The 25,518-nt window shown below is 28.1% G+C and overlaps 2 protein-coding genes and 2 long non-coding RNA genes across 5 annotated transcripts; 2 read left to right on the top strand and 2 right to left on the bottom strand.

The window, feature by feature from the left end:
* Nucleotides 1–4,648: 4,648 nt before the first annotated feature.
* Nucleotides 4,649–7,917, bottom strand: LOC142645131 (uncharacterized). Of its 2 annotated transcripts, none has more exons than XR_012846307.1 (3): nucleotides 6,919–7,917; nucleotides 5,653–6,834; nucleotides 4,649–5,557 (listed from the first exon to the last, which is right to left on the bottom strand). It is a non-coding gene; the product is annotated as an uncharacterized LOC142645131 (long non-coding RNA). The 2 variants fall into 2 exon arrangements; XR_012846308.1 differs by having other exon boundaries at nucleotides 5,653–6,469; nucleotides 6,556–7,917.
* A 1,392-nt stretch (nucleotides 7,918–9,309) lies between these two features.
* Nucleotides 9,310–14,559, top strand: LOC113790163 (sodium-dependent phosphate transport protein 2C-like). Its single transcript, XM_027339793.2, has 7 exons — nucleotides 9,310–10,711; nucleotides 10,793–11,054; nucleotides 11,567–11,839; nucleotides 11,915–12,231; nucleotides 12,303–12,417; nucleotides 12,483–12,606; nucleotides 12,668–14,559. The coding sequence occupies exons 1-7, from the start codon at nucleotides 10,514–10,516 to the stop codon at nucleotides 13,986–13,988; spliced, it is 2,610 nt and encodes an 869-aa protein (XP_027195594.2). The 5' UTR covers nucleotides 9,310–10,513; the 3' UTR covers nucleotides 13,989–14,559.
* LOC142645165 (uncharacterized) lies at nucleotides 10,467–11,572 on the bottom strand. Its single transcript, XR_012846333.1, has 2 exons — nucleotides 11,294–11,572; nucleotides 10,467–11,200 (listed from the first exon to the last, which is right to left on the bottom strand). It is a non-coding gene; the product is annotated as an uncharacterized LOC142645165 (long non-coding RNA).
* Nucleotides 14,560–15,767: 1,208 nt separating the features above from the next.
* Nucleotides 15,768–25,424, top strand: LOC113790222 (uncharacterized). Its single transcript, XM_075820779.1, has 3 exons — nucleotides 15,768–18,554; nucleotides 18,606–18,701; nucleotides 23,852–25,424. The coding sequence occupies exons 1-3, from the start codon at nucleotides 16,956–16,958 to the stop codon at nucleotides 25,355–25,357; spliced, it is 3,201 nt and encodes a 1,066-aa protein (XP_075676894.1). The 5' UTR covers nucleotides 15,768–16,955; the 3' UTR covers nucleotides 25,358–25,424.
* Nucleotides 25,425–25,518: the final 94 nt, after the last annotated feature.

Raw genomic sequence — 25,518 nt, forward strand, 5'->3', positions numbered from 1 at the left:
TGAATATATTTAGCAAGTATTTGGAACATTTGACAAAAATTTTTTCCCATTAATGTAATTTCCTGGTGTATGTTTTTCTACGAAGTAATATCGTTGTTGTTTTGTTGTTGTTGATGATGATGGTACCGATTCGAATTGTTGTCAAGTATACTTATTTACTGCTACTGTTTAAAGTAATGTATATCAAGGTAATTTACGATTGAACGTAACCGAAACTATACACAAGGACTAAACAAGCCACTTGAAGTATTTTTTTATTATTTTCGTATATTCGTATTGCCGGCAAATTTCCATTTTCAATGATGTATAATATTTGAATAAATTCATTGATAGCTTTATAAAATAAAATAAAATGAATCTGGAACACAATTTGTAAAAATGATAGTAAAAAAAATGGAAACAAATTGATACTTGGAATTGAAAGATTTGAACAAAAGTGTGGTTTTGTTGTTGCGTTGTTATTGTCGTTGTTTGGTGCAACGATTTGATTTTCAACAATCAACTGGCAAGAAAAAAATTCAACGAAATGAAATGAAATTGAATTTATTTATCGATATTTGTTTCGAGTGTATTGTTATTGATTATCGTTATTAATATTAATATACTGCCATTATTATCATCATTATTATCGTTGGTTGGACATTTATATTTTGAGTGGATCACTTTATTTTATTATTATACGCACACACATCCTATAGAAGGAGAGAAAATAATGAAAATGGGTACTTGTAAGTGTTTTTTGAGTTCAGAACTTTATTTTTTTTTCTTATCCGTTGTTTGTTTGCTTCGATACATTTGAAATCATCCTGGAACAATAACACACACACAACTTGTCTTGACAATCATCGATAATGATCTGGGCAATATATATCGATTTAAATTATGAAATTCAATGATAAAACTGTTTGATTTTGTTTCAATTTATTGAACTATTCGTTACTGGACATTTTTTTCTTTGCTTCTTTTCATTCCTTTTTGTCCATGTCATTGCTATGAATGGACAAGCAAAATAATCATCATAATTGCCTGGGTAACGTCATTTTTTTTTGTAAATTTTCATCCTTTTCCAGATTTGTGTTTCTATGCAACAATAATACAGATATATAATTGAATAAATTATCTCAGGTGCTCCAATATACGGTACGACACATCTTCAAGTGTTATTGTACGGCTGTTTGAGATTTTTCGTTTTTATATTCTGAATTTTAGTCATTCGTTCGTGTGAATATGTGTGCGAGCGCATGGTGTGAATAACTGAATGAATGGATTAAATGAATTGTTGTTTTATTTGTATCTCCCATGGAAACATTTGGTGATAAAAATAATGTGAAAAAGAAGAATATTCATTGAAATGAAGTGATCGAAATTATTCTCATTCACTGTGTTGGTTCTTTTTTTTTGTCATATTTATTTACTAAATGTTCATAATTTTGTCCAAATTCATTGATCGATCGATTGATTGATTGATTGTATGATTGATTACCCAATCAACCACAGTAGTTCATTTTGTTTATTGATGAAGGTTTTCAATTTTTTTTCTCTCTATTAGGTCCCACGAGTGTCATTAACACAAACACACACACCACATATGGAAAAAATGGCTGAACACTTAATATCACTGCAAAAGCAGCAGAAATAACAACAACAATAACAACAGTACGAATAAAAACATTTGCCGACAAAATATAAACGTGCGAAAAAATTCTCAAGAATATTAAAGCTTATAATGAAATCCTCAATCCTTTCTTATCGTTTTCTTTATGAAAAAAGATTATTTAGCTTGGGTATGGAAAATGATCAGCGGCACACTCAAAAAAAAACACACACACACACATCGAAAGATTTATGAAATCTATACGTTTCAATATGAAAATGAATATTTTTAAAGCTTAAAATTTCAAACGATTGTTTGCACAAATACAAACAAAAGATTAGTTTTTACCAATAGATCATAAGATTTATAAATATTGATTGATTATTATCAAAATAAATGATTATGTTAAAGTTGGACATACAATCGAAATGAAGTAAATAAATAAAAACAAAGCAAAATGAAACAAAACACATTGATGAGAATCGGAAATTCAGAATTCTTAAAAAAAATTGACAAGATGCTGACCATATAAATATGATTGAAATAAAAACTTACTAAACGATCATTTCCGTGCCACACACAAACAAACACAAACTCCCATGAGTAAACATTTTTGACTAATTTACTGACATCATACAACATCGTTCGATTGACAGGTGACAATTTTGTTAGTCAAAAAGTCATTTTTGTTCGTTGTTGAAAACTCTTTCTTTTCTTTATCATCGATCATCGTTTGACAATTTTGATTGATTATCTGCAATTTTTTTGCAATGGTCAATATGAATGTCATTGTTTGTATCGAATCAAATACAAATAAACTGACAAATCGATACCACACACACACACACACACAAAACAAATAATCAATTTAATTAAACCAAGCCTTTTTTGTTCATGTTTTTTTTATTGAGGAAAAAAAATCTTAAAGTCCAGTTTTTAATTTCATTCACTATTGTCAAACGATGATCATGATTGATTCAATTCTGTTCAATATTATTAGTCTCAATTATAACAAATTGATCACACACACACAATGGGATAACATTGATTTTTTAAAATCAATCAATGCCGATAAATGTTTAGGAAAAATAATTTATTAATATTATCAAGAACAAAATACGCTTAATTGCACAGATGATGACAATCATCATTGTCAGATAATGACAACAACAACAACAACAGAAATAAGATTTTTTAAAAAACCCATAGTGAATCCAATGACATTGATCATTGTGTGGTAATTTTTCTTCATTTTTTTTGATTTGTTCATTGTATATCTGAGTGTCCTTTTCCCCATATAATGTTCTAAATGGTTTCTAAGGTTTTTTCCGGCATTCGTGTGTGTGTGTGTGTGTGTGAGTTCTTTTTTTCACAAAAAATAAGCTTTTTCTATTAAAAATGTTGTCAATACATGTCTATTATTATCATTATGTCAATGTTAATTGAGTTTAATAAACATGTTTTTCTTTTTTTGGGCATTTTCAATTCGTTGACGGATTTATTCTTTTCAGAGAAATATTATATGGTCAACACACACACCGATATGCACACACATTTGTTGTGGTGATCCAACTGGATCTCAATAATAATAATAATAATAAAGGTTAAAAAAACCGATCATCATTTTAATAATTGATTGATCGATCACCATTTTTTTTCTATGAAGCTAAACTTTGATTGAATCAATAAATTTGCCAACAGGATTTTTTTTTCTCATATTATTCGTTGTTATTGGTTTTATTCGGGGAAAAAAATGGGCAGAGAAAACAAATTTGCAAAACAAAAAAAAAATGAATTGAATATTTTGAATTGAAATATATCTATGGTTCGATTAGCCAATTGTTATTTTGTTTATTGTGATTTTTATTTTCGTTTGTTCATAATAATACTGGATATTACTGTGTTTTATATTCGGGGAAAAAAAGAAATTTTGCAATCGATTCGTTTAATTTGTCGGTACGGTTTTTGTTGTTGTTGTTGTTGTTGTTGAATTCAATATTTTTTGTTTGTGTGTGGCGGCTTTGTGGTTATTTAGTCGGATTTATTTATTTGAAAAAAATACAGTTTATATACAATGTTATTGTTCTACTGTTTATTTGGATGATGATGATATTTTCTTTTCTTTTTTCACTAAATATTTTGCTAGGCAGCTAAATATTTTCTTGTCATTGTTATTGTTGATCCAAATGAAAAAATAAAAAGATTTTTTTTCCAACAAACAAATAGAGAAAAAAACGATTGATCTCTGTACGTTTAGAATATATTATTATTTTTCATATTCATGTAGCTTATGACCGTTATTCATCGTCATCATCATCATTATTGGTTGGATGTCTAATCCGAAATTGAAAATTATCGATCCAGAAAGCTAAAGATTTATTTTATGAATTTTCTTTTTATCTCCTCCCTTCTCTTTCCAGTAAAACTGAATGAACAAACTAACTAACCAACCAAAAAAAAAAAAAGAAAAAATTTATATAGTTGAAATTAATCTTTATGTTGAATAAGTATTTTACCAGGAAAAAAATGAAACTACAAACCAATAATAAGACCACACCAAGAGGATTAATCTCGATATATGTTGTTGTTGTTGTTTTTTGTTTCTTTTATTATAATATAAATAATATAAGGAAATCCTAATCAAAACCGTAAACGAAAAACCAAAAAAAATAAATATTATAGAATAAAGTTTTTAAATAGAGTAATAACGATAAATAATAAAACCAAATGAAAATGTTTCCATAAGCCAAATAAATAAAAGATTTTAGGATTTTCTATTTTTCTCTCTCCTTACTGTGGTGTGTGTGTGTGTGTGAGTCCGGTTAAAAAGTAACTATCATGGACCATTACAAAAACCGATTTCGTAGTGGATAAAATGTAAAATAAATCCAAAGTGTGAAATCATTGTGTGTGTGTTTGTGGTGAATTATTTGAAACTATAAAAATTATAATTCATTTTCCTTTAAAATAATAATCATAGTTAATAGTAATGTTGATCATCATAATCAACATGAATTTAATGATGCGAGAAATTAACAAATTTTATTTCAATTATGATTCTCATTATTACCATGATCAAACGGCGATCAGTAATCAATCAAATATCTTCGGGCAATTTCATTTCTTATTTTTCTTATGGTTCTTTTAATTTTTTCACTCATCAAACATCCGAACGTAACACTGAATTTTCATTAATTCCAATATGATGTTTATGAACAGGAAACAAACAATTGTTTGTTTTTTTGTAGATCTAAACAGAAATGGTATGATCCAAACGATTTTCATCAGCATCTCTCAGATACGCAAATAGTGAATGTAATCAATGTTTGATTCGAAGTTGATGAGAATTATTTTGTTCAAAATGTTTACCATGTTCAATTGCTGTTGTTATTATTGTTGATAACATTCCTTAAATTCTTCACAGAATTGTTTTTTTTAATATTGACAAATTTTTTTTAGGTGTCGTTTATCTGTTTACATTACATATACAGGTACTAAGTATTAACAATGATTATGTAGTACATCATCATAATCATTGATACTGGGCAATATTTATTCAACCATAAATAGAATCATCAATGTATAATTCATACATTTCAATAACAATAAAAACAACAAGAAAAAATGCATGGTTATCAAATGAAATCATTTACAAATGAATGATTTTTGTTATTCACACCAAATGTTTTTCTACTCAAAATATAATTCTAATCAAATTTACATTGATAATAAGATTGTTTATATTCATAGATTCTGTCTTGTTGTAAATTTTGATTGATTAAATTTTCAGCTTTTGATTACAAATTATGTTAGTGATATATTTTGGAAAAAAAAAGAAAATAACATGTTTGTATCATATCCGTAGGGTTCAATACATTTTAGTTGGCCAAATTCAATTGATTTTCAAGTGATTGTATACTGAATTTGTTTGCATATTAATCGTCCGAAAATTCTTATGATTGGCTATTGTGGTTTACAAAAAAAGAAAAGAAAAACGAAAGAAATGATTAATTGGGCATAAATAATCAATTTTATTCATATCAATCAATCAATAATACCATATAAATATCATCATCAATGTGATTTCAAATTATCGTTGAGAAATTCAATTTGGACAAAAAACCAAACAAACAATGATGATGTCAAATGTTCATTTACACTTGCCACAACATACAATTTGAAATGATGAAATTTTGGCCAGGAAAAAAACTGAAATTTATTCATTCCTTTTGTTGTCAATGTTGTTATTGTTGTACAAATAGAATATTCTGTATTCATTGTATAATCAAAAGAAAAAAAAACGGAAAATATTTAATTTTGTCATCAACAAATTGACTGACTGACAATTTTTGTTGTTTAATGCACGTGCCATCCTTTTTCATACACCAAAATAAGTGGTAGTGATGAGTGAATGAGTGTGAAAAATTTGAATTGAATAGAATTTTGGGAGAATCAAAAACGTGTGCCATATTTTTTTATTATTTTCGTTTACATTTCCCCTTTATTTGGGTATGTGAACATTAATTTTATTCTTTAAGCAATATGAGATAAAATATTTTCATTAATGACATATTGACATTCAAAGTTGTTGAAATGATGACAATTGAAATCGATTTTTTTCTTTTTTTCTTTTTTTTTTTGTTAAAAAAAAATAGAAATCCATTTGAGAAACAACAACTTGCAAATTTGAAATATGAAAACTTAAAATTCTTTTCAAATTCATTGAAATAAATTATTCTTCTGCTATAACATTCGATATTTTTCAACGATATTTTTGTTCATTATAAATCATTGAAAAAAATGGATTCAAATGATGGCGCCAATTATATTTAGAAATTCAAAATATCATCAAATTCATCATCAATGCAAGGCCATCTGTTGATGTAAATCAGAATTTTTTTTATTATAAATCGATATTAATTTTTTCAATAAAAAATTTGTTTTCACTAATGATACATTACCGAAAAAATACATAACGAAATAATATAGCTGTTAGAGTCCTTTGATATCGACTCGCCAAAAGATGCATAATATTTTATAAATCAAAATAAAAATGTAATATTTTTTTCTCATTAGGATTTGAATTTGTAAGAACAATTAATTAGGAGAGAGTATGAGAAGAAAAATTACAATTTCATTCGGGCCATGAAAAATAAAATCGTTTCGAACGGCCAATATTATGCAAATTTTGACGAAGCGATTCAAGGTTTCATTTTTTCTCAATTGAACAGATCATCAACCTATTCGATTAATCAACGTAACGTTGGCAAACGATGAATATGCTGTTAATGTTTTAGATTTGAAAAAAAAATCCAATCTATTACCGTTATGATGAAATTGAACATTTTTTTATTAATCATGATAAACATCATCACTGAATGACGGCAAGGATGAAAATAATTGATCATCACGAGAAAAAATATTAAAACATTATGAATATATAATAAAAAAGTTTGTCTTCCCAATTTGGTATGAGTTTGGTGGTTGATGGTGGTCGTAAATGTGATTACTATATCCGAGCCAAACCATCAAAAAAAATTTATTTGTCTCAAACCAATTCCGATGACGATGATCGTTGACGATATAAATGGAATGGCAGCCAGGCAATTTATATTATTTTTTTCCTGCTGTTCTTGAAGCTTATCTCGACGAATATAAATATTGGAGACATAATCATCTTATACAATCTTTTATATGCAAACACATTTATGCATGTGTGTTTGTATATGTTGCAATAACAAGTAAAAAAAATCATATAATAAGCCAAATATTGTCACCAACCGTTGTTGTGATCATCATCATCATGATCATCACAGGTTTTAGTAGTTTGATTTTGGTTGTTTGGGTTTTCGAAACAACCGAACGATCCAATCGACCATAGAAACAAATGGAATAAGAGAGTGTGAGAGAGAGAGAAATGTAGAGAAAAAAATAGTGCAATCAAATGTCATTATTTGATTAGTCTGTTTGATGATGGTGATGTTGGTTGTCACCGGGAACCATTATCATCATCTTATGGTTATTTCGGTTATGTTATGTTATTTTTTTCAGTGTGAAATATTTACATTTGAAACGTAGATATAATCATTTATTTTAACATGATTTCAATGATGATGATAAAATCATTTTCGTCGTATTGTATTTATGAAATTATTCGAATAAATAAATGGTATTTGGAACATTTATTGATATTGGTATTGGACCTACATACAATAACATACATGTAATGTTTTTTGTTTTATCATTGTTTCATACTTGCATATTTCAAGATATAATCCATTTAATTGATTATAGTTTTGTTTGAATAATTTTATACATTGTTGTTAATCATCAACATTCATTTGCAATAATTTTCTCTTTTATATTTATATATTTTACTATCTATCTTTATTGTATCATATTGATAAACAATAATTATTATTCAAACTATAATATCAAAGTTATTATTTATTTTGTTGACATAAGCTACATAAGATGTGTTTGTGCATACATGTTTGGTTACAACCTCGAAACAAAATTTACTGATAAGGAATTTCCAGTGAAAGTTCCATCAATGATGATGAATTGATATGGCATCTAAGCAACCGATCAATGTATCAGTTTTATACAAACACCTTTTGTACTTATTTTTTTAGTCGCATATTTTTCCGTTCAAATAAAAAAAAAGATTTCATTATTTTAGATTTGAAATGAATTCTTTGGAATAGGAATGGAAGAAATTGTAATGAAAATAAAAAGCCAGGAAAAAAATCAGTCGAAAATCAAACAAAGAAAAAAATTAACCTAAATTATTTGGGTGTCTAGCCAATAATCTCCATTATGTCAATGTGTTTTTTGTTCGATTTCATCGTATCTAATCAATCTAACAATATTGAAACCACAAATAGATTAAAATGAATCAATCAAATGAACAAACAAACAAACAAACAAATAAATGGGTTTGACTTCAAGGAGAGAAAACGAAAACGATCATCAATCCATCAATACTTGGATACACTAAGCACACAAATCGATATCGATTTGCAATCTGTTCTGCGATTTTAGATGTGATAAAGACATTGATTATTTTAAATTTTTTTAATCAAATTATTTTCAATTGATTATATTGTGTTAGTAGTAATTGAATTACAGATTTTTGTCTTTTTGTTTTTTTTTATTTTTGGATTATTCAATTGTTTTTTCAGTTTAATTCAACAAAGATAGATGGCGTTAGAATTTTTTTCTATTGAATTCTGCCATATTATTTTCCTTTTATGATTAAAATCGAATGTCGTTGGACGTCAAACCAGAATTACAGAATCATTTATTTGTAATGTTAATAATAAGTATTTTCATTATTATTGTTTTATTTTGGAAAAAAAATGTTAGCCATGTTTAACATTTTATATGCTATTCGTATAATAATAGTAGTTATTTTTAGAATAAATATTAATTCCAAAAAAACGAAACGAAACGAAACGAAAAGAATAATATTAATATGGCGATTGTCTGGAATCAATGATTGAATGTGGATTTAATAATAAAACAAGGTCTAACATTTCAAGTTCAATTTTATTTTATTCTCTCTATTCTTTTAAAAAAACAAAATATTTCACTGAATAAATTATTTTTACATATATTCTTTTAATGTATGATGTAAAGATAAAACACGTGTATGTGTTTTATGTATAGTATACAATGGAAAAAGATAGAGAATCTTTTTTGTTGGTTATGTTTCCAATGAGAAAAAAATGAGATCCTTGATCATAATTAGTGTTGGCGTTTAAAGAATCATACGATTCTGTCTAGCTAATAATAACAATAGTTGGTGGTGGTAGTGATGGTGGTTTATGAATCTTTTTCTTCTTCTTTTTTAATCGAAAACCGTATAAAATATCAACTTGCTCAGATCTGATTCCACTACAACAGAATTTTTTTTAAGGGGAAAAAAATATTTCAAGATTATTATTCAATAGAATAATGTTCGAATAGAGTCGTCGCAGAATCAAGAATAGTATACAACTACATGATATGTGTATGTGTTGTGTGAAACCGAGCCGTTTTATGTCGAACCCGAATATTGTCGATGATAATCGTCGAATATTTGTTGTGTTATATTCTCTGATATCGTTTTGTTTTATGCATGGTCACAAACCAACCGCTGTTTTTTAAAGCTTACCGAAAAAAATGATAATTAAAACTTTGTCAATCATTCAATTCATTCAAGTCGAATCATTTGTTATCTAAATTCATTCAACTACAACAAAAATAAAAACAAAAATAAAAACATTCACTTCTGTCAACAACAGCAACGAAAAAACAAAAGAATCAAAAAGCTAAATATCAATCCTCTGATAGATCCTGTGATTCATCTACAACAAACGTTGATACATCTACAACGACAAATCTAATTGTAAATTGTAAATGATTAAAAATTCATTATAATCATTGTAATACAGAAAATCATTTGTTACACATTACTATCATTATCATCATGTTGTTAAACTATTTATCATTTACAATCTTGCTACTACTATGGCCATTATTATTGCCAACATTTAGATTATATCAGATTTCGAATTTATTCAAAACATCCTTATTATTGTTATTAGTATTAATATTATCATTATTATTAACAGATCAATATTGATTTATTTGTTGTTGACATTTTTTTTTCTTTTTTTTACTTTTGTTTTCACATCTTACATTAAAACCAAATAACAGAAAATTATTCCATAAAAATGAATGAATGAAAAATGATTTCAATAGAAAAAATTGTTTTTGTTACAATTATTTTGAGTGCCTCGATTCAATTATTTGTCGAAAATTTTACCTGATCAAAACACACACACACACAAAGACGTAGTTATTTTTGTATTGATTGTTTTTTTCGTCTGATTGATTTTGAATTACATCATCATCATCATCAACATCATCATCATGTCGGTTTACTCAACTGTCCCAAATTCAAATATATTTTTCAAACAAGTTTCGGATAGCAATAGAAATTTTCACAATAGTTTATTCAACAATAATTTTGATGATGGATTCATCACTAATAGCAATGAAAATAATCGTAATACGATAAAATCAACTTCAATCAATGTCGCAATCGATCACGAATCATTAAATCAAGAGGTTATTTTTCTGTTCTTTTTATTCACCATTCACCTAGATTGAATATAATGATTTCAATTTGTTTTTTTTCTTTGTTTGCAGGAATTTCAAATAGCATTAACACCACCAAATACACCGACACATGGTGTTATAATCAATACAACTGGACCACCAGAAGATGAACCATTACCAACGGAAACGGATAATGATCCATTTGGAGAACCACGTACATTTATTCTAATGAATAATAGTGATTCAACACAATCTACTCCATCGGATTTACGTTCAATGTGTGATACACCAGATTCACAAGAACCATGGAATATTCCACAATTATCGCAATCAAGTGGTCCTAAATTTAATGGTAAATTAAAAATAATGTGAGAGAAAAATTATTTTTAGGATTTAATCTGGCATCAAAAACGATTTTCAATACTAAAATGTCTAGATTGTTTTCGGTTGAAAGCAATCGATGTATATGTAATCGAAATATATTCATTGTAACCATTGCTAGAAAAAGAAAGTGAAAAAGAGAATATAAAAAATCGCGTAATTGTAGTTTATCTGCAAGTTATTTATTTATTTTTTTGCCATTAGAATTACCGGTGCCTTTGGCATTTTCGCTTTGTCCTCGAATTTTACGATTCAGACTTTAGTAGTTGGTAGTCGTAGTGAAATGATGAAATATGTTGCAATGCAGTATATACCCGAATATAGACATATACCCGAATTCGTTGCTATATAATCCAAGTTTAAATGATTCATTGATCATTATTAGATTCGAAAGGATGGAAAATAACGAGAAATTGAAAATTGACATGGCTTAAAATGATATTTTATTTTGTTATTCTATTTTACTTGCTTTGTTTTTAATAGAATTGGATTTCAAAGGAAAATTCTTGCATATAACAATAATAATCTTGAAATTTACCGCCATTGTATTGTTATTATATTCATTTATTTGTTCATTGGAATTATTGAGTACATCATTTCGTTTACTTGGAGCACGTGTGATTGGAAATTTTTTCCAGGACAATGAATTATTACAGAATCCGGTTGTTGGTCTTATGATTGGAGTATTGGTAACCGTATTAGTACAATCATCATCAACATCTACATCGATTGCTGTTACTATGGTTGCATCAAGAAGTATATATTAGTAATATTCATGATTAAATGTCATTAACCTAATTGATTTTTTTTCAAAATTCATGAATTCATTAGTTATTCATGTTCGTCAAGCTATACCGATTATGATGGGAGCAAATATTGGAACATCGGTAACGAATACAATTGTATCTTTAATGCAATCGGCTGATCGTGAGGAATTTGGACGTGCATTTGCTGCTGCAACCGTACATGATATGTTTAATTGGTTGACCGTAATGATTTTATTACCATTGGAAATGACCACACACTATCTGGAACGTATTACAACATTTTTAGTTACACAATCAACTGGTGAACTTCAACAGGACAAATCGGCAAATCATCAATTTCTTAATCATCTTACAAAACCATTGACAAATCGTATCATTCAGGTTAGTTCTAGTTTTGATGAAATCCATTAGTTTTTAATTTTGAATTCTTTTGTCAATTATCAAATAATCAGATTGATAAAGATCTATTGGAAGAGATGGCTTACGGAAATCATAGTGCACTTGAACCAAATCGCCATCTATTGATTCCTTGCTGTAGTAAGAGTGATCTTCCATGTTATCGAAAATGTAAATTTAATTCAAATTATCATTATTCAATTATTGTGTTAATTTAAATTTCTTTGGATCATTAGGCTCATTATTTGGTTGGCTTGGTTTTGCTGATACACCAACCGGTTTAATACTACTTGGTCTTTCCATTCTAGTTTTGTGCCTCTGTTTAATGTCATTGGTCAAAGTTCTCAATTCAATGTTAACGTTAGTATAATCCATCCACAATATTTGAAATACTGATTATAAATTTTTAAAAATCCAATAGTGGTCAAATAGCGAAATTAATCAAAAGTACCATGAATCGTACATATGCATTCCCGTATTCATTAATTGCAGATTATTCTGCAATTTTAGCTGGTTGTATACTTACCATGTTGGTGCAATCATCTTCGATATTCACATCAGCATTAACACCGTTAGCCGGTATTGGTATCATATCATTGGAAAAGATTTATCCGCTGACATTGGGTGCAAATATCGGTACAACAACTACTGGTATATTAGCAGCATTAGCCGCTGATCCAAATCGTTTACGTGATACAATGCAAATCGCTCTTTGTCATCTCTTCTTCAATATTTCTGGAATATTGTTATTCTACCCAATACCTTGTACACGTATTCCGATTCCACTGGCACGAATGTTAGGACATATTACAGCCCGATATCGATGGTTCTCAATATTCTATTTATTACTGATGTTCTTCATGCTTCCTCTCATCGTTTTCTCATTATCGACATTAGGTTCAGTCACGATGTTGGTTGTTGGTATCCCATTCATGCTTTTGGCCATGATAATCGTGACAATTAATTTGATTCAACATCATCATCCACATTGGCTTCCATCTTGGCTGAAAAATTGGCGATTTCTACCACTATGGATGCGATCATTAGATCCATTAGATCGACTTATATCGCGTCTGACGGAAAAATTAGGATGTGCAAATTGTTGTGCTACAAGCGGCCAATTGCAACATATACGATTCGAACGTGGTCATGATGGAACCAAATTATTGGGTCATCATTCGGATACACATCATTCACAGTTACATATATTGGGTGCAATGTATCGTTCGAGCAGCGAACAAAATCTAAATGAAAGTCTTTTAATGGAAAGACATCGACATCATCGTCATCATCAACCATATGATCGACCAAGTGTTCCTGAAACAATTAAAAGAGTAATTTCAAAATTAGCTAAAGCAAGTCAGATAAATTTAAGTCATCAAAATATCGGCAATGTTGGCAATGGTGTGGGTAGAAACAATATGAATCATCGACATCGATATAGTCATGATTGGCAACGATCGTCAGCAACAACGACAGATGATTCACATCCGAATTGGTCATTATTCAACTCACATACAGTACATGCCGGATCTCAAGTACATCGTTATCATTATCCTAGCGCACTATTTTCACGCGCTAATAACACACAGATGGAATATGTTACGACAAGAAATAATAATCAATCAACGGATATTGATCATCCTTTAAATGAAATTGATCAGAATATTATTCCATTATCATCATCCTCACCGCCAAATAATGATCCATTAGCAACAGTGGATGAAACTAAAATTCTCTAAGTGTTTTTTTCATACATAAATGTTGCATGAAAATAATCGAATCCAAATCTTCGTCATCATTTTCATTATTTATCATCGACAACATAAATAGATGAAAATCTTCTATCTTTAAAATTTCAAACAAAAAAAACTGAAAATTAAAAAAAATCATTAATTAAAAAAAATGTTTCAGAAAAAAAACAAATGAAATGATGTTTCAAATGTGATAAATTTTTGATTTCTTGTTTCCTTTTGATTGATCCATCATATAAGTCCAGTTAGAAAAAAAAATCATTATCATCTAGTCACATTTTTTATTTACTGTCAATTGAATATTGTGAATAACCGAAGCATTCTTTTTTTTCAATTTTTGTCAAACAAAAAAAATATATGGATTTATAAAATGAATTTCATTAATTTGATTACGATAATTTATAATTTTGATTTGTTAACATTGTCAGCGAAAAAAAACAAACAAAACGTGACCATTTAAATTGAATACACACTTTACAAATTAAAATTAATGAATGTTCGGCCATCTATTTTGTGTTATCAATTAGTTTTAGCTGTGATATTTTTTCGCCAAATATTCAATGATAAAGGTGGTTCTGGCATATATTGTTTTTATGTCAATCGCCATTTAAACATGTATTTTTCTAATATTTTCTAATATCGATTGTTTGTAATTGAATAGATTGAATAATTAAATAGATTGTAATTGTTGTAACTTTTTTAATCAAAATGCTGGTTTGATTAAAAAAAATTGTTTAACAAAAATGTTCGAAAAGATTTGATAGAATTCTTGCGCACTAGATGGCACGGCTCGATTCGCTAATGATTAGTATTTGAAAAATTAATTTTTTCAAAAAAAAAAAAAAAACAACAAAGAATATGAAAGCAATCGATTTTGAAAAAAAATCAACAATATTTGAATGAAAATGGGTGGTGGCTGACAGAAATTTCAATTTAAACATCATGAAATGGATATTGTGTGTGTGTGAGAGAGAGAAGGGGTATCAATTACGTTTATCACGTTCTACGGTTGTTGTTACTTTTGGAACACATCATTTTTTACCTTTGAAATATTTGTGAAAGGGAAATAGAAACAACAAAATTATTTCAGCTACGTCGTTATTTTTTTTCCTGACTGTAACTTTCATTTAATACGTTTCATATTTTTTACTATTATAACTGGTTAGCTATACGTACCTCCACCTTGTTTTTTTATAACTAAAAATTTCAATTGAATGGGAAAAAATTCAATCCAAAACAGGTTGCACACACACACAAACTCTCTCTCAGCATCATCATCTTACATTATAAACATTCTTATGTTTCAGATTTGAATTAAAAAAAAAAAGTTTACTATTCATTCTATATTCAATGTTTTGGATTCGAACGTTGTTTTAACCATATAAGAGTTTTTTTCTTCTTCTTCTTCTTCACTACGGATACATCTGCTGAATCGAAACAGAAGAAAAGAAATTTTGTTTTTGTTTTTTTTTTCAAAACCTCTAATCAACTATAACCAAATACAATCGACCAACAAAAATAAAAAAAAACAAAAACAAAAACAAACGAATTTCAATCAAAAATTCGTGTTGCACATGGGCAACACGAATGAGTTGTTTGTCGTGTTTCTTGGTTTATCATCATCATCATTGTATATAATACAGCTACAACATCAACGAATCCTGAATCCCTGAATTATATCTTCTTGAAACAGAATAATGTTTGTTGTTGTTGTTTTCATATCAAACAAACATATCTTAAATATTAAACTAGAAGCATGATTTAATGATATATTGAAATGATCAGAGAATCGAAAAGTGGTTAAAAAAAATATCGTTATTTTTTTCTCTTTTTCTCATCATTTTGTATGGTTGTTTTTTGTTTTTGTGTATGTGTATTTTGATCATCATCGTCAACGTCAATATGGCCATATGATGATTATTATTATGATGATGAGAAAAATTATTTATTTTTTTTTGCCATTCAATTTATTTGGCTTGTTGTGTATGAAAATGTAATGTGTACATAATTCTGTTTTTTTTTCCAATTTTTTTTTCTTATAAATAAACAACAACATTCAATCGATTCATCAATTTATTGCTTTTGGCTGTTGTTGTTATTTTTATCGATCATCAAAATACCTATTATTACATGCAGTGAAAAAAAACAAACTAAACGAAAGAAAAAAAATTTCCTTTGCATTTATACCTTTTATTTTTTTTTAGGTTGTATAAGTGATATCATTATTATCTGGCCAAACAAAATTTTTGGAAAAAATTTTACCAAATAAAAAATTCAACAACAATTTGTTTCTAAGTGTTTCTAACTCATCATTTGATTCATCATTTTTTTTTCTTTGATATTGAATAAATTCAAACACCAAATATGTCAATCATGAAATGAAGAAAAAAAATATATTTCCAAACAAATTGAATGATTATCCATTTTTTTTAAATTTTCAGAAATCCATTTCAAAAGTTCATCAGGTCAAATAAGAATTCATCATTATCATCAATTGCATTTATCATTGAGGTCATCAAATGGATTTTTATTATTCTGATTATATGATTGTGTGTTTGTGTATTGTATATAATATTTTCCCTTGCTTTTAAACAATATAATGATCATATTATCATTGTTTAATCCACGAATTTCTTATGCAAAATCGATTCTTTTATTCTACGTTTTATATATGTGTGTTTGTGGGTTTATCTATGTTTATTTTTAAAAATTCAAAATTTGATTGAATTTGATCAAAAATTTTTGTGAGATTAGAAATTCAACAAAACAAAACAAAATGTCAAACACCACCATCATCAAACAAAAAACTATTCAATAGTTTTTTAATCAAAATCTAGTCAAAATTTAAGAAAAAAAAGAGAACGAACAGCAACAAGTATCTCTCACCGACAGCACGATTATCACCACCACCAATAGATAGATAGTATCGTTGTTGTTGTTGTCGTTGAATCTATTATGGACGACAACAACAACAATAATAATAATTCATGTACAACGGAAAATCATTGGAGAGATTCAACAATTGTACAACAATCAACATCAACAATGTTGTTCCCATTATCGATGATGATGAAAAAGGCTGTGGTGGTGGTGGAAAATAACAGCAATGTTGATGATGATGATGACGATGTTGTTACTGTTGGCAGCAATATGAATGCCGTTATTGTATCATCACCATCAACAATAGCTATGGCTTCTTCGGCTCTGGATTATGTTGGCCAATATGAACAACAACAGGACAATCGACCGAACAACGATGACGATGAAAACGGTATTTATACTGAAAAAGAACGAGTTCATTTGATTGAGAGACAACAACAACGAAAACCGTACGATGATCACAAAGATACATTTTCTTCATATAAAGATGTTTTAGTCGATAGTAGTTGTGGTGGTGGTACTGTTGATGATAGTTACCGTAGTCTTTTTCAACATGGTGGTCATCATCTACATTATATCGATGAAAATCCTGTTGAACATCTTCATACAATTTCTGAAGATGATGATGAACTTTTACATAAAATTTTATCCTCATCATCACCACCACCATCAACATCATCATCATCATCATCAGCTGACCATCATCATCATTCGCTTATTTGCGACCAACATTCAATGATCATCAAAAATAATAAAAAAAATTTACAAAATTATCACCACAGTGATTCCTATGGTGAAGATTATGATTATTATGATGATGATGATGATGATTATGACGATTATGATGATGACATATCCGAATCACGACAATTAACAAGGCCAAATAATTCTACACGTATAGTGCAATGTTCATCAATAGGCAATAGGCATCGATTGAATAATAATCAACAAACATCATCATCATCATCAGCAACAAAAATGATGATTACATCAATGGATCACGGTGTTACATCTAAAATGTTATTACCAACGATTATGATGAATAAGAAAAATAATAATTGTAATAATAATATAATGGCTACAGCTATTACTGTACATGCAATGCATAATAATAATAATAGTGATGATAGTGAACAAATGGATTCTTCGGCACCATCAAGTTCAACTTCAACATGGACATCATCAATGTCCGGTACATCATCATCATCAACAACATCTGGATCATCATCTTCATCCGCCGGTGTTGTTGTCGGTGATAATAGTGTCTATATGGTTGATGCAACATTAACAACTAGTTCATCATCATCATCACCACCTTCATCGATAACAACACAATCAACCTCATCATCGATTATAAATTCAAATATTTTAAGTGAACAACAACAACAAAATAGTCATCAATCAGGACAGCCATTATTAGCTAACCATAATTATCAATATCTACATCCTTATAGACAATATCGTAATGGTCATGAATCGATACGTATCGGTTCATCATGTATTTCGGTACATAGTGCTGTATCACAAGCATCAAATGATTCATCATTATTGGATTATCCAGCTAATACACCGATTTGTAAATTTTGTCATCAACGTGGTAAAGCTAATAATCCATTAATATCACCCTGTCATTGTCGTGGTACGATACGTTATATGCATGCCAGATGTTTGATGGTAAGTTTTTTCGATTTCTGATTCTTTAATATTAAAAAAAATTTCATTTAGAAATGGCTTGACAAACTAAAACGGCGTAATTCACGATCTCAACCGTTAAGCTGCGAAATATGTAACTATGAATATCGTTGGCGTAAACAATTCAAGGTGAATATTTTTTTTCTTTTTCTCTTTTTTTTTCTTAGTTTACTTTGACCATCATCATTATCATCGCTTTGATCGTTCGATGATCGATCGAACGAACGAACGGTTTTTCCATTGAATAATTGTTGTTGTTGTTTTTCTTATGATTAAGCGAAAACAAGATTTTTTCCATTATTCATCGAATTTATTTGAATTTTAAGACTATGCTGAAAAAAAATCAGGCCAAGTGTAATAGTTAATTCACAATGAAAAAAAACTAGTCGAGTAACTTTTTCATAAATATAAAAATGGAGCCCCAAGTCAGGAAGAAAATCATAAAGAAAAATGTTTTTCTTTTTCTTATTGGATACATGTGGTGCCCATTTTTATTTCTTTTGGATCATATTGTTGATCATTGGATTTCGAAATAAAATCACATGATTTTCATCATTTTCTGGTGTGTGTGTGTGTAACGGATTTATGTGGGTAAAAACTTGTTTTTTCTACTTTCCAGGTTTAGTCATTGGAAAAAATGACGTTTTTTTTCTCATACAAATACTTTGATTATCCGGGTAAGCCCATAGAAGAAATGTTAATTATAATCAAGTTAGTTCAGTCGGTCAAATCTAGCTAAGGATTTATTTTTGACATAAAAATCCATTGGTATCAAAAACAACTGGTTTGTTCAGGTTGAATGAATTGCGATCTAGAACGAAGAAGAAGCTGATTTTTCTCGAAAGTTTTTAAGTTTTTAGGTAAAATGGTATTTGTCGGTCAAAATGACATCGTTTCATTTACTTTTCTCTTTCTTTTCAAAAGTCAGATAAAAAACTTCATTTGTAAGATTTTCATTCATCCAGTTTCAGGATCGACTATCATTTTACATTTTTCTACTATCTCTATGTGTTTTATTGTTTTTTTTCTAGATTTCACGGATTATAATTTAACCAGATCGTTGACCCTAGGGTTTTGGGGTAAATGTTTGAATTGCTTTAATATATCTTTTTATAAAAAACAAACAAACAAAAAAAGAGTTCAATGTTTGCACAATTACTTTGATAAAATCTGCAAAATAATCGAAATTCAGATATTTCAGCATTGCCCGAATGTTTTTTTTTCCTTTATAAATACGAACATTTTCGTTTCTTCAATTTATAAATCAAACGCACGCACACTCGATGATGATGGGGCGGGTAAAGTAACGCGCGTGCACACGGTCATTTTGAAGGCATTGACCTTGGTTATTTTTTTTGGAAATAATGAAAAAAAAATTTCAATTTTCTACGTCTTTTCATTATTGAAAGAATTTTTTATTTCTAAATCAAAGCTGTTGGAATTTTCAATCCGGTTAAAATTTTGATTTGAAAACAAGCTTTTCTATTTATTTTATTCTATTCTTTTCAAATTAAAGAAAATCTTTTCATTTTCATTCTTCAAACAAAATCTGTCAAATTTAAAATTGATTTTTTCATTCATTCTTTTTTTTTCAAAAAGAATACATCTTATTATTCAAGTACAAATGAGTAGTTTTTTTTCAATCGACAATATTGATGCCGAGTGCATCGACCAGATAATTGAAAGTCATCATCATCATCATCATCTATATGTATCTATGTTTGCCTGTATGTATGAGTGTGATATTTATATAATAAGTAGGCAGCAAAAAATAAAACTACGAAATGAAGATGTCTTCGCGTGTGTGTGTATGTGTGATCGAGTGGTGTTTGCGAAATTCCAACTATATTTGTGACCATAGTGAAAAATTCTGCACGATATCTTCGAATATAATATGATTTTCCGGGTTCTCTGCACTCTCTGGTAATGTTTGAAGTAGATAAAAAATCCAGTCTGATTCGGTTTATTTCGGTTATTTCTCATCATCATCATCGGTTTTTATTTTGTGATATATTGAGAATCTTTTTCTTGTTGTTTTGTCCATTCTCTATTCAATATGAAATCGATTGGAAAAAGAGAAAAATTCCCGTTATTTTCTCACCAATCCGTAATCATTGTTTTTTTGAGTTATTGCTAGCATATAAGTTGTTATTTTTTCTCGTATGATCTTTTGCTCTCGCGGTCAATGAACGAAATATAACGGTAATTTTATTCTATTTTTTCGGACATGCGTCAGATCATACCCGTTAAGTTTTAAATTGATGTTGCGTATAAAAATTCAAGCAAATATGATTCTATTCCATTGTTTTTACATTGTTTTTATTTTTAGTTTTTCTCTATTTAATCAAGTTATCTTTAGCAATTGTAGGCAATGAAGAATTTAGAAAAAAATACTTATTATTCCATCCATATCCATTTATGTTTGTTTGGATTTGTTTTTTTTTCGTTTGAACATTCAAACATTCAATGAATATAATGATGATGTTGTCAAATCATCATGATGACAATGAATGGTCATCATTAGAAATCGGATTTTTCTTTCATATTTCCAAAAAGAGAATGGATAAACATCATAACGAATTTCATTTCCGTGACGGATCTCATTTTGTTTTCTTCGATTTCAAACTTTGTTTCCGATTTCATTTGCAAATAATGCCTATTTAGAATGTAATTTTTTTCTTCTGATATCTTTAAAAACAAAGAATAATGAATGTGTGTGTGCGTTGAATCATTTTTTCATTGTTCTATGCGTTTTTTAGTAATGAAACACCTTGTCTTTATATTTTTTTTGTCTGTTTTCTTCCTGAAATTCGGAAAAAAATCCAGTTGACATTGGCATTTATTAAATGTCATTCTTTTCATAAATATGTTTTTCTTTTTTTGTATTTCTTTTGTTTCGGCTTGTTTTTTTTCTACATTGTTTTTTACTTTCTCGAACAAAACAAAAAAAAAGATGTTTTTTTGTATATGATGAATAGGAGAAAAAAACGAACATTAAATAAAAAAATTCAATTTTCGAGGCTATTGTTCAAACAAGCCTAATGAAATTGAAAAAATTAATGATAAAGAAGGGAAACGATTAAAGATTTTTTTCATTAGCATTATCATCTCGTGTTAAATGCTTGAATTGAAGAAAAAAGATGATTCAGAAGTTATCCATTTATTCATTTATTTCTTTTTTCCCCCATTCCAATGATACATCATTAACGAGAAAAAAATGCTAATAAAATATAAAACATTCCTGTTGAAGGATCAATTAGAATAAAATGAAAAAAACATCTGAACGGAAACGAACAAAAAAAATCAATGATTTAAAAGTTCACTATATTATTCATGGATACATTCATCATTGATGAATGCATCATATTAGATGCTACAAAACTATCTGTATTTTTCTCCAAATGTTAATGGACAACTGTTTCTTTTTCTGGTTTCTTTTCATAAATAAATACTATGAATGAATGAATGAATGATTCTATTCACCGAACAAAAAAAACATCCTTCAATTATTGATTCGTTCAGATAAAATGTCATCATAATGTATTCAAAATTATTTGTGTATCTCTATGTGTAATTAATATCATCATCATCATCATCTATCGATGGTAATGGTGAATGATAATGAATAGTATGAAATCAATGATAAATGTATGGAAAAAATTTGTTAAATTAACGCACAAAAGAGAAAAAAAAACTTTCAAAGCGAATAATAATAATTGAATAATGGAATTTTTTTTTTCTAATGGAAAAAAAAATTTCTCTACTCGATTCATTCGGTTCGGGTTTTATATAATCACGCTTGTCATCACTGTTTTTTTTTCTTTCTTTCTTCTATATCTCTCGTATACTTTCAATTGTTAATTTGAAATAATTTTGACATTTTGAAAAACAATTTTATTTTTCCAAATATGAATGAAAAAAAAATTCATCAGGTGACACACACAATCACAATCAATTTTTAATGACACATTTATTATTACGAAATTTATCAACCAAATAATAAAATTTCTGATTACTATATTTGTATGTTTTTTTTTTTTTGTTTTTCTGTGAAATGTGCAAATGAGAGTTATATGACGGCTGATTGAAAATTTTGAAATAGAATTTCTTTTTGTTTTGTTTCATATTTCATGGTCCTAAAGGGTAGGATTAGTATTCGTTTTGTCTTGTCTTTTTCCCTCATCAAATAAATTTAATTAGATAAAATTGTTTCGATATTGACATAAGGAGAAAAAAAACAGCAAACAAACATTACATTTTCGAATGTCAATAATAATAATATTATTGTCTTTCGCAAGATGATTTGGAATCATCAATTTTTACATGCATATACGACAGATTGATTCCAATATCTAGTTTTTTAAATGCATTTTTATTCATATTTCGTAATCAACATTATTGATATTTGTGAAAAATAATGACAATCGATTGATGGTGATAATGACATTTGATTGAATAATTTGAATAAAAAATGTACAATTCTCGTCATTACTTATAGTTTTTTATTCTTTTACATCATCATTTGAATAATCCATCAAACAATTGTATTTCTGTTAACGTCTATTTCGCATATCAATTGCTATTGTTTTTTTTTGTATTTGTATTTACGAAAAGAAAATTCACATTCATATTCTTTCTTATTTACGGATCTATTAATGATAATGAGAAAATCAAGGAAAGAAAATAAAAATTTACTGGTAAATCAAAAATAATTTTGTCCTTGATTTTGTACACGACCATTTTTTTTGGAGGAAGAAAAAACCTGTTGCTATAAGCTACGATTCTTTATCCAATTTTTTTCCTTCCTTCTATTTGTTACATTCATGAATTTCTACTTATTGTTTGTTTATGTTTTTCAAAATTTGTCAATCAATAATAATGGTTTTCACTTTTCATCTTCCTCATTAATCTATACACACGCACACATACATACGTCAATGCACTAGAGATCAATTATTAATTTGACTGTTTAGATCTTCATGATGATGATGATGATTATAATGGATGATAGGAGAAAACGAATTAATTTTTATTGGTTTTAGGTGGGTGACAGTTTTTTTTTGTTCGATACTCGTTGATCGTTATAATAATGATAATGATGGAAACAAAATTATTATGAAAATTGCGTGTAATTTTGTAATAAAAAATAAAAAAAAATTTCTAATAATAATGATATAATGGATTGATGATTTTTCTTTATTCATTAATTTTTTCCTTAAATCTTTTGAATTTTAAATTTAAATTTTTCTTTTTAATTTTTTCCCCGTTTTTTTAAATAGTCTCCTATCGATTGGACATTACCACCATGTATGGGTAATGATCGTCATTGGCATACAATATTTGTGATATGCGCCATATTGATGGTGATCTCAACAATTAATCTGGTTATATTTGGTGATGATGAACATACACATCATCATTATCATCATCATAGTCATCATCCACGATATCATTTTAATAAGTCAATATTTGGCAATAATAATATGGCAGATTCTGCTACAGTGACAACTATGTTGCCATATTCATTAAGTCATAATAATAATATATCTATCTATGGAAAAGAACAAATAGGCAGTGATAATAATAATAATAATAATCTTGATCTGGATCATCCTTGGTTATCATCATTAACGGATCCAGCAATATTAATTGATTCAATGTTACAATTAAATTCAAATGATACACATAATGAACATCAACAACATGATCAATTTGATCCAATGTGGATATTACCTTCATCATCATCATCATCAACATTAAATACATCATCATTATTAACACAATTATTATTTCGTAATAAAAATTCAACATCTGATTGGATATTAACATCAATGTATGATAATAATCGTACCATGGATAAACAACAACAACAATTATCATCATCATCATCATCAACATCATTAACAAATAATCCTAATACTAAAGGTTCTAGTTCCTTGAAAAATTCAATTAATACAAAAAATCAAAACAATAAAAAACGTTTACATTTACTCACCGAGAAGGATCTTTTGTCCACCGTCTTTCAACATCATCATCAACAATCAATGTCATCAAGTTTAAACAATTCACTTGTTAATAGTAATGATAGTATAAATCTGAATCAAAATCAATTGACCAGTTCGTCAATAATAAACACTGGTGGCCAACAGAACGGTTTTAATCCATTTCATATAACATCCGATCCATGGCGTCGACGTAAAACATATCCAACTGAACCACATGAAGTGATATTAGTCATTAGTGGTTGCCTTTTTTTCATTTCATTTTTTCTTGGAACATTCGCACAGATCAAATCCGAAATTAGTTTTTATAATATGATTATGCGTTTTGTACATTGGAATCAACAATGGATTATTGAAGAATATGATCCAAATAATGATGATTCTAGTGGAATAGGAACTGTAGCATCAACAACAGCAGCAGCTGTTACCGTTAGTGATTCAACACCTTCAACTATTGATAACATCACCAATAATAACAATAATAATGATGATAATACTAGTAAGATGGAGATGACAAATTGTCTAGCTCAAACTCATCATCATTTATCACAATCATCATCATCATCATCATCAAATGTTATCAATCAACAACAACCATCAAGATCATCACCATCAACATCATCGACAACAACAACAACTATGCAGCTAAATCAATCACCGGTACAAACATTATTAATGATTGAAACACCGATTAATAATATTGGTAATAATAATGAACAAATTATTTCATCTACAAATGATCGCACAAACAGTATTGATAAACCGGTCATCGTCGATATGTGATCTATTTTTTTTTCTTTTTAAAATTTGAATAATAAATAAAATGAACATTATTTGCAGAATAATTCAATTACACAATTTTTCTTTTATGACTGAAAATTTTTGAAAATATCTTTTTCCGATTCTTTCATTCGATCAATTTTGTCTTCGTTTTACTCATTTGT

The sequence above is a fragment of the Dermatophagoides pteronyssinus genome, unplaced genomic scaffold (assembly GCF_027571235.1).
Source record: "Dermatophagoides pteronyssinus isolate colony J.1.1.1.1 unplaced genomic scaffold, Derpt_VIB-CSIC_2022.12 sq0007, whole genome shotgun sequence".
NCBI classification, from domain to species: Eukaryota; Metazoa; Arthropoda; class Arachnida; order Sarcoptiformes; family Pyroglyphidae; genus Dermatophagoides; species Dermatophagoides pteronyssinus.

Excerpts from the sequence above, each read along its gene's own strand:
- LOC113790163 (XM_027339793.2), top strand. The coding sequence starts at position 10,514 with ATGTCGGTTTACTCAACTGTCCCAAATTCAAATATATTTTTCAAACAA. Across the intron at positions 11,055-11,566 it reads AAGTGGTCCTAAATTTAATG|AATTGGATTTCAAAGGAAAA; the intron begins GTAAATTAAAAA and ends TGTTTTTAATAG. Across the intron at positions 12,232-12,302 it reads TGACAAATCGTATCATTCAG|ATTGATAAAGATCTATTGGA; the intron begins GTTAGTTCTAGT and ends TCAAATAATCAG.
- LOC113790222 (XM_075820779.1), top strand. The coding sequence starts at position 16,956 with ATGGACGACAACAACAACAATAATAATAATTCATGTACAACGGAAAAT. Across the intron at positions 18,555-18,605 it reads TGCATGCCAGATGTTTGATG|AAATGGCTTGACAAACTAAA; the intron begins GTAAGTTTTTTC and ends AATTTCATTTAG. Across the intron at positions 18,702-23,851 it reads GTTGGCGTAAACAATTCAAG|TCTCCTATCGATTGGACATT; the intron begins GTGAATATTTTT and ends TTTTTTAAATAG.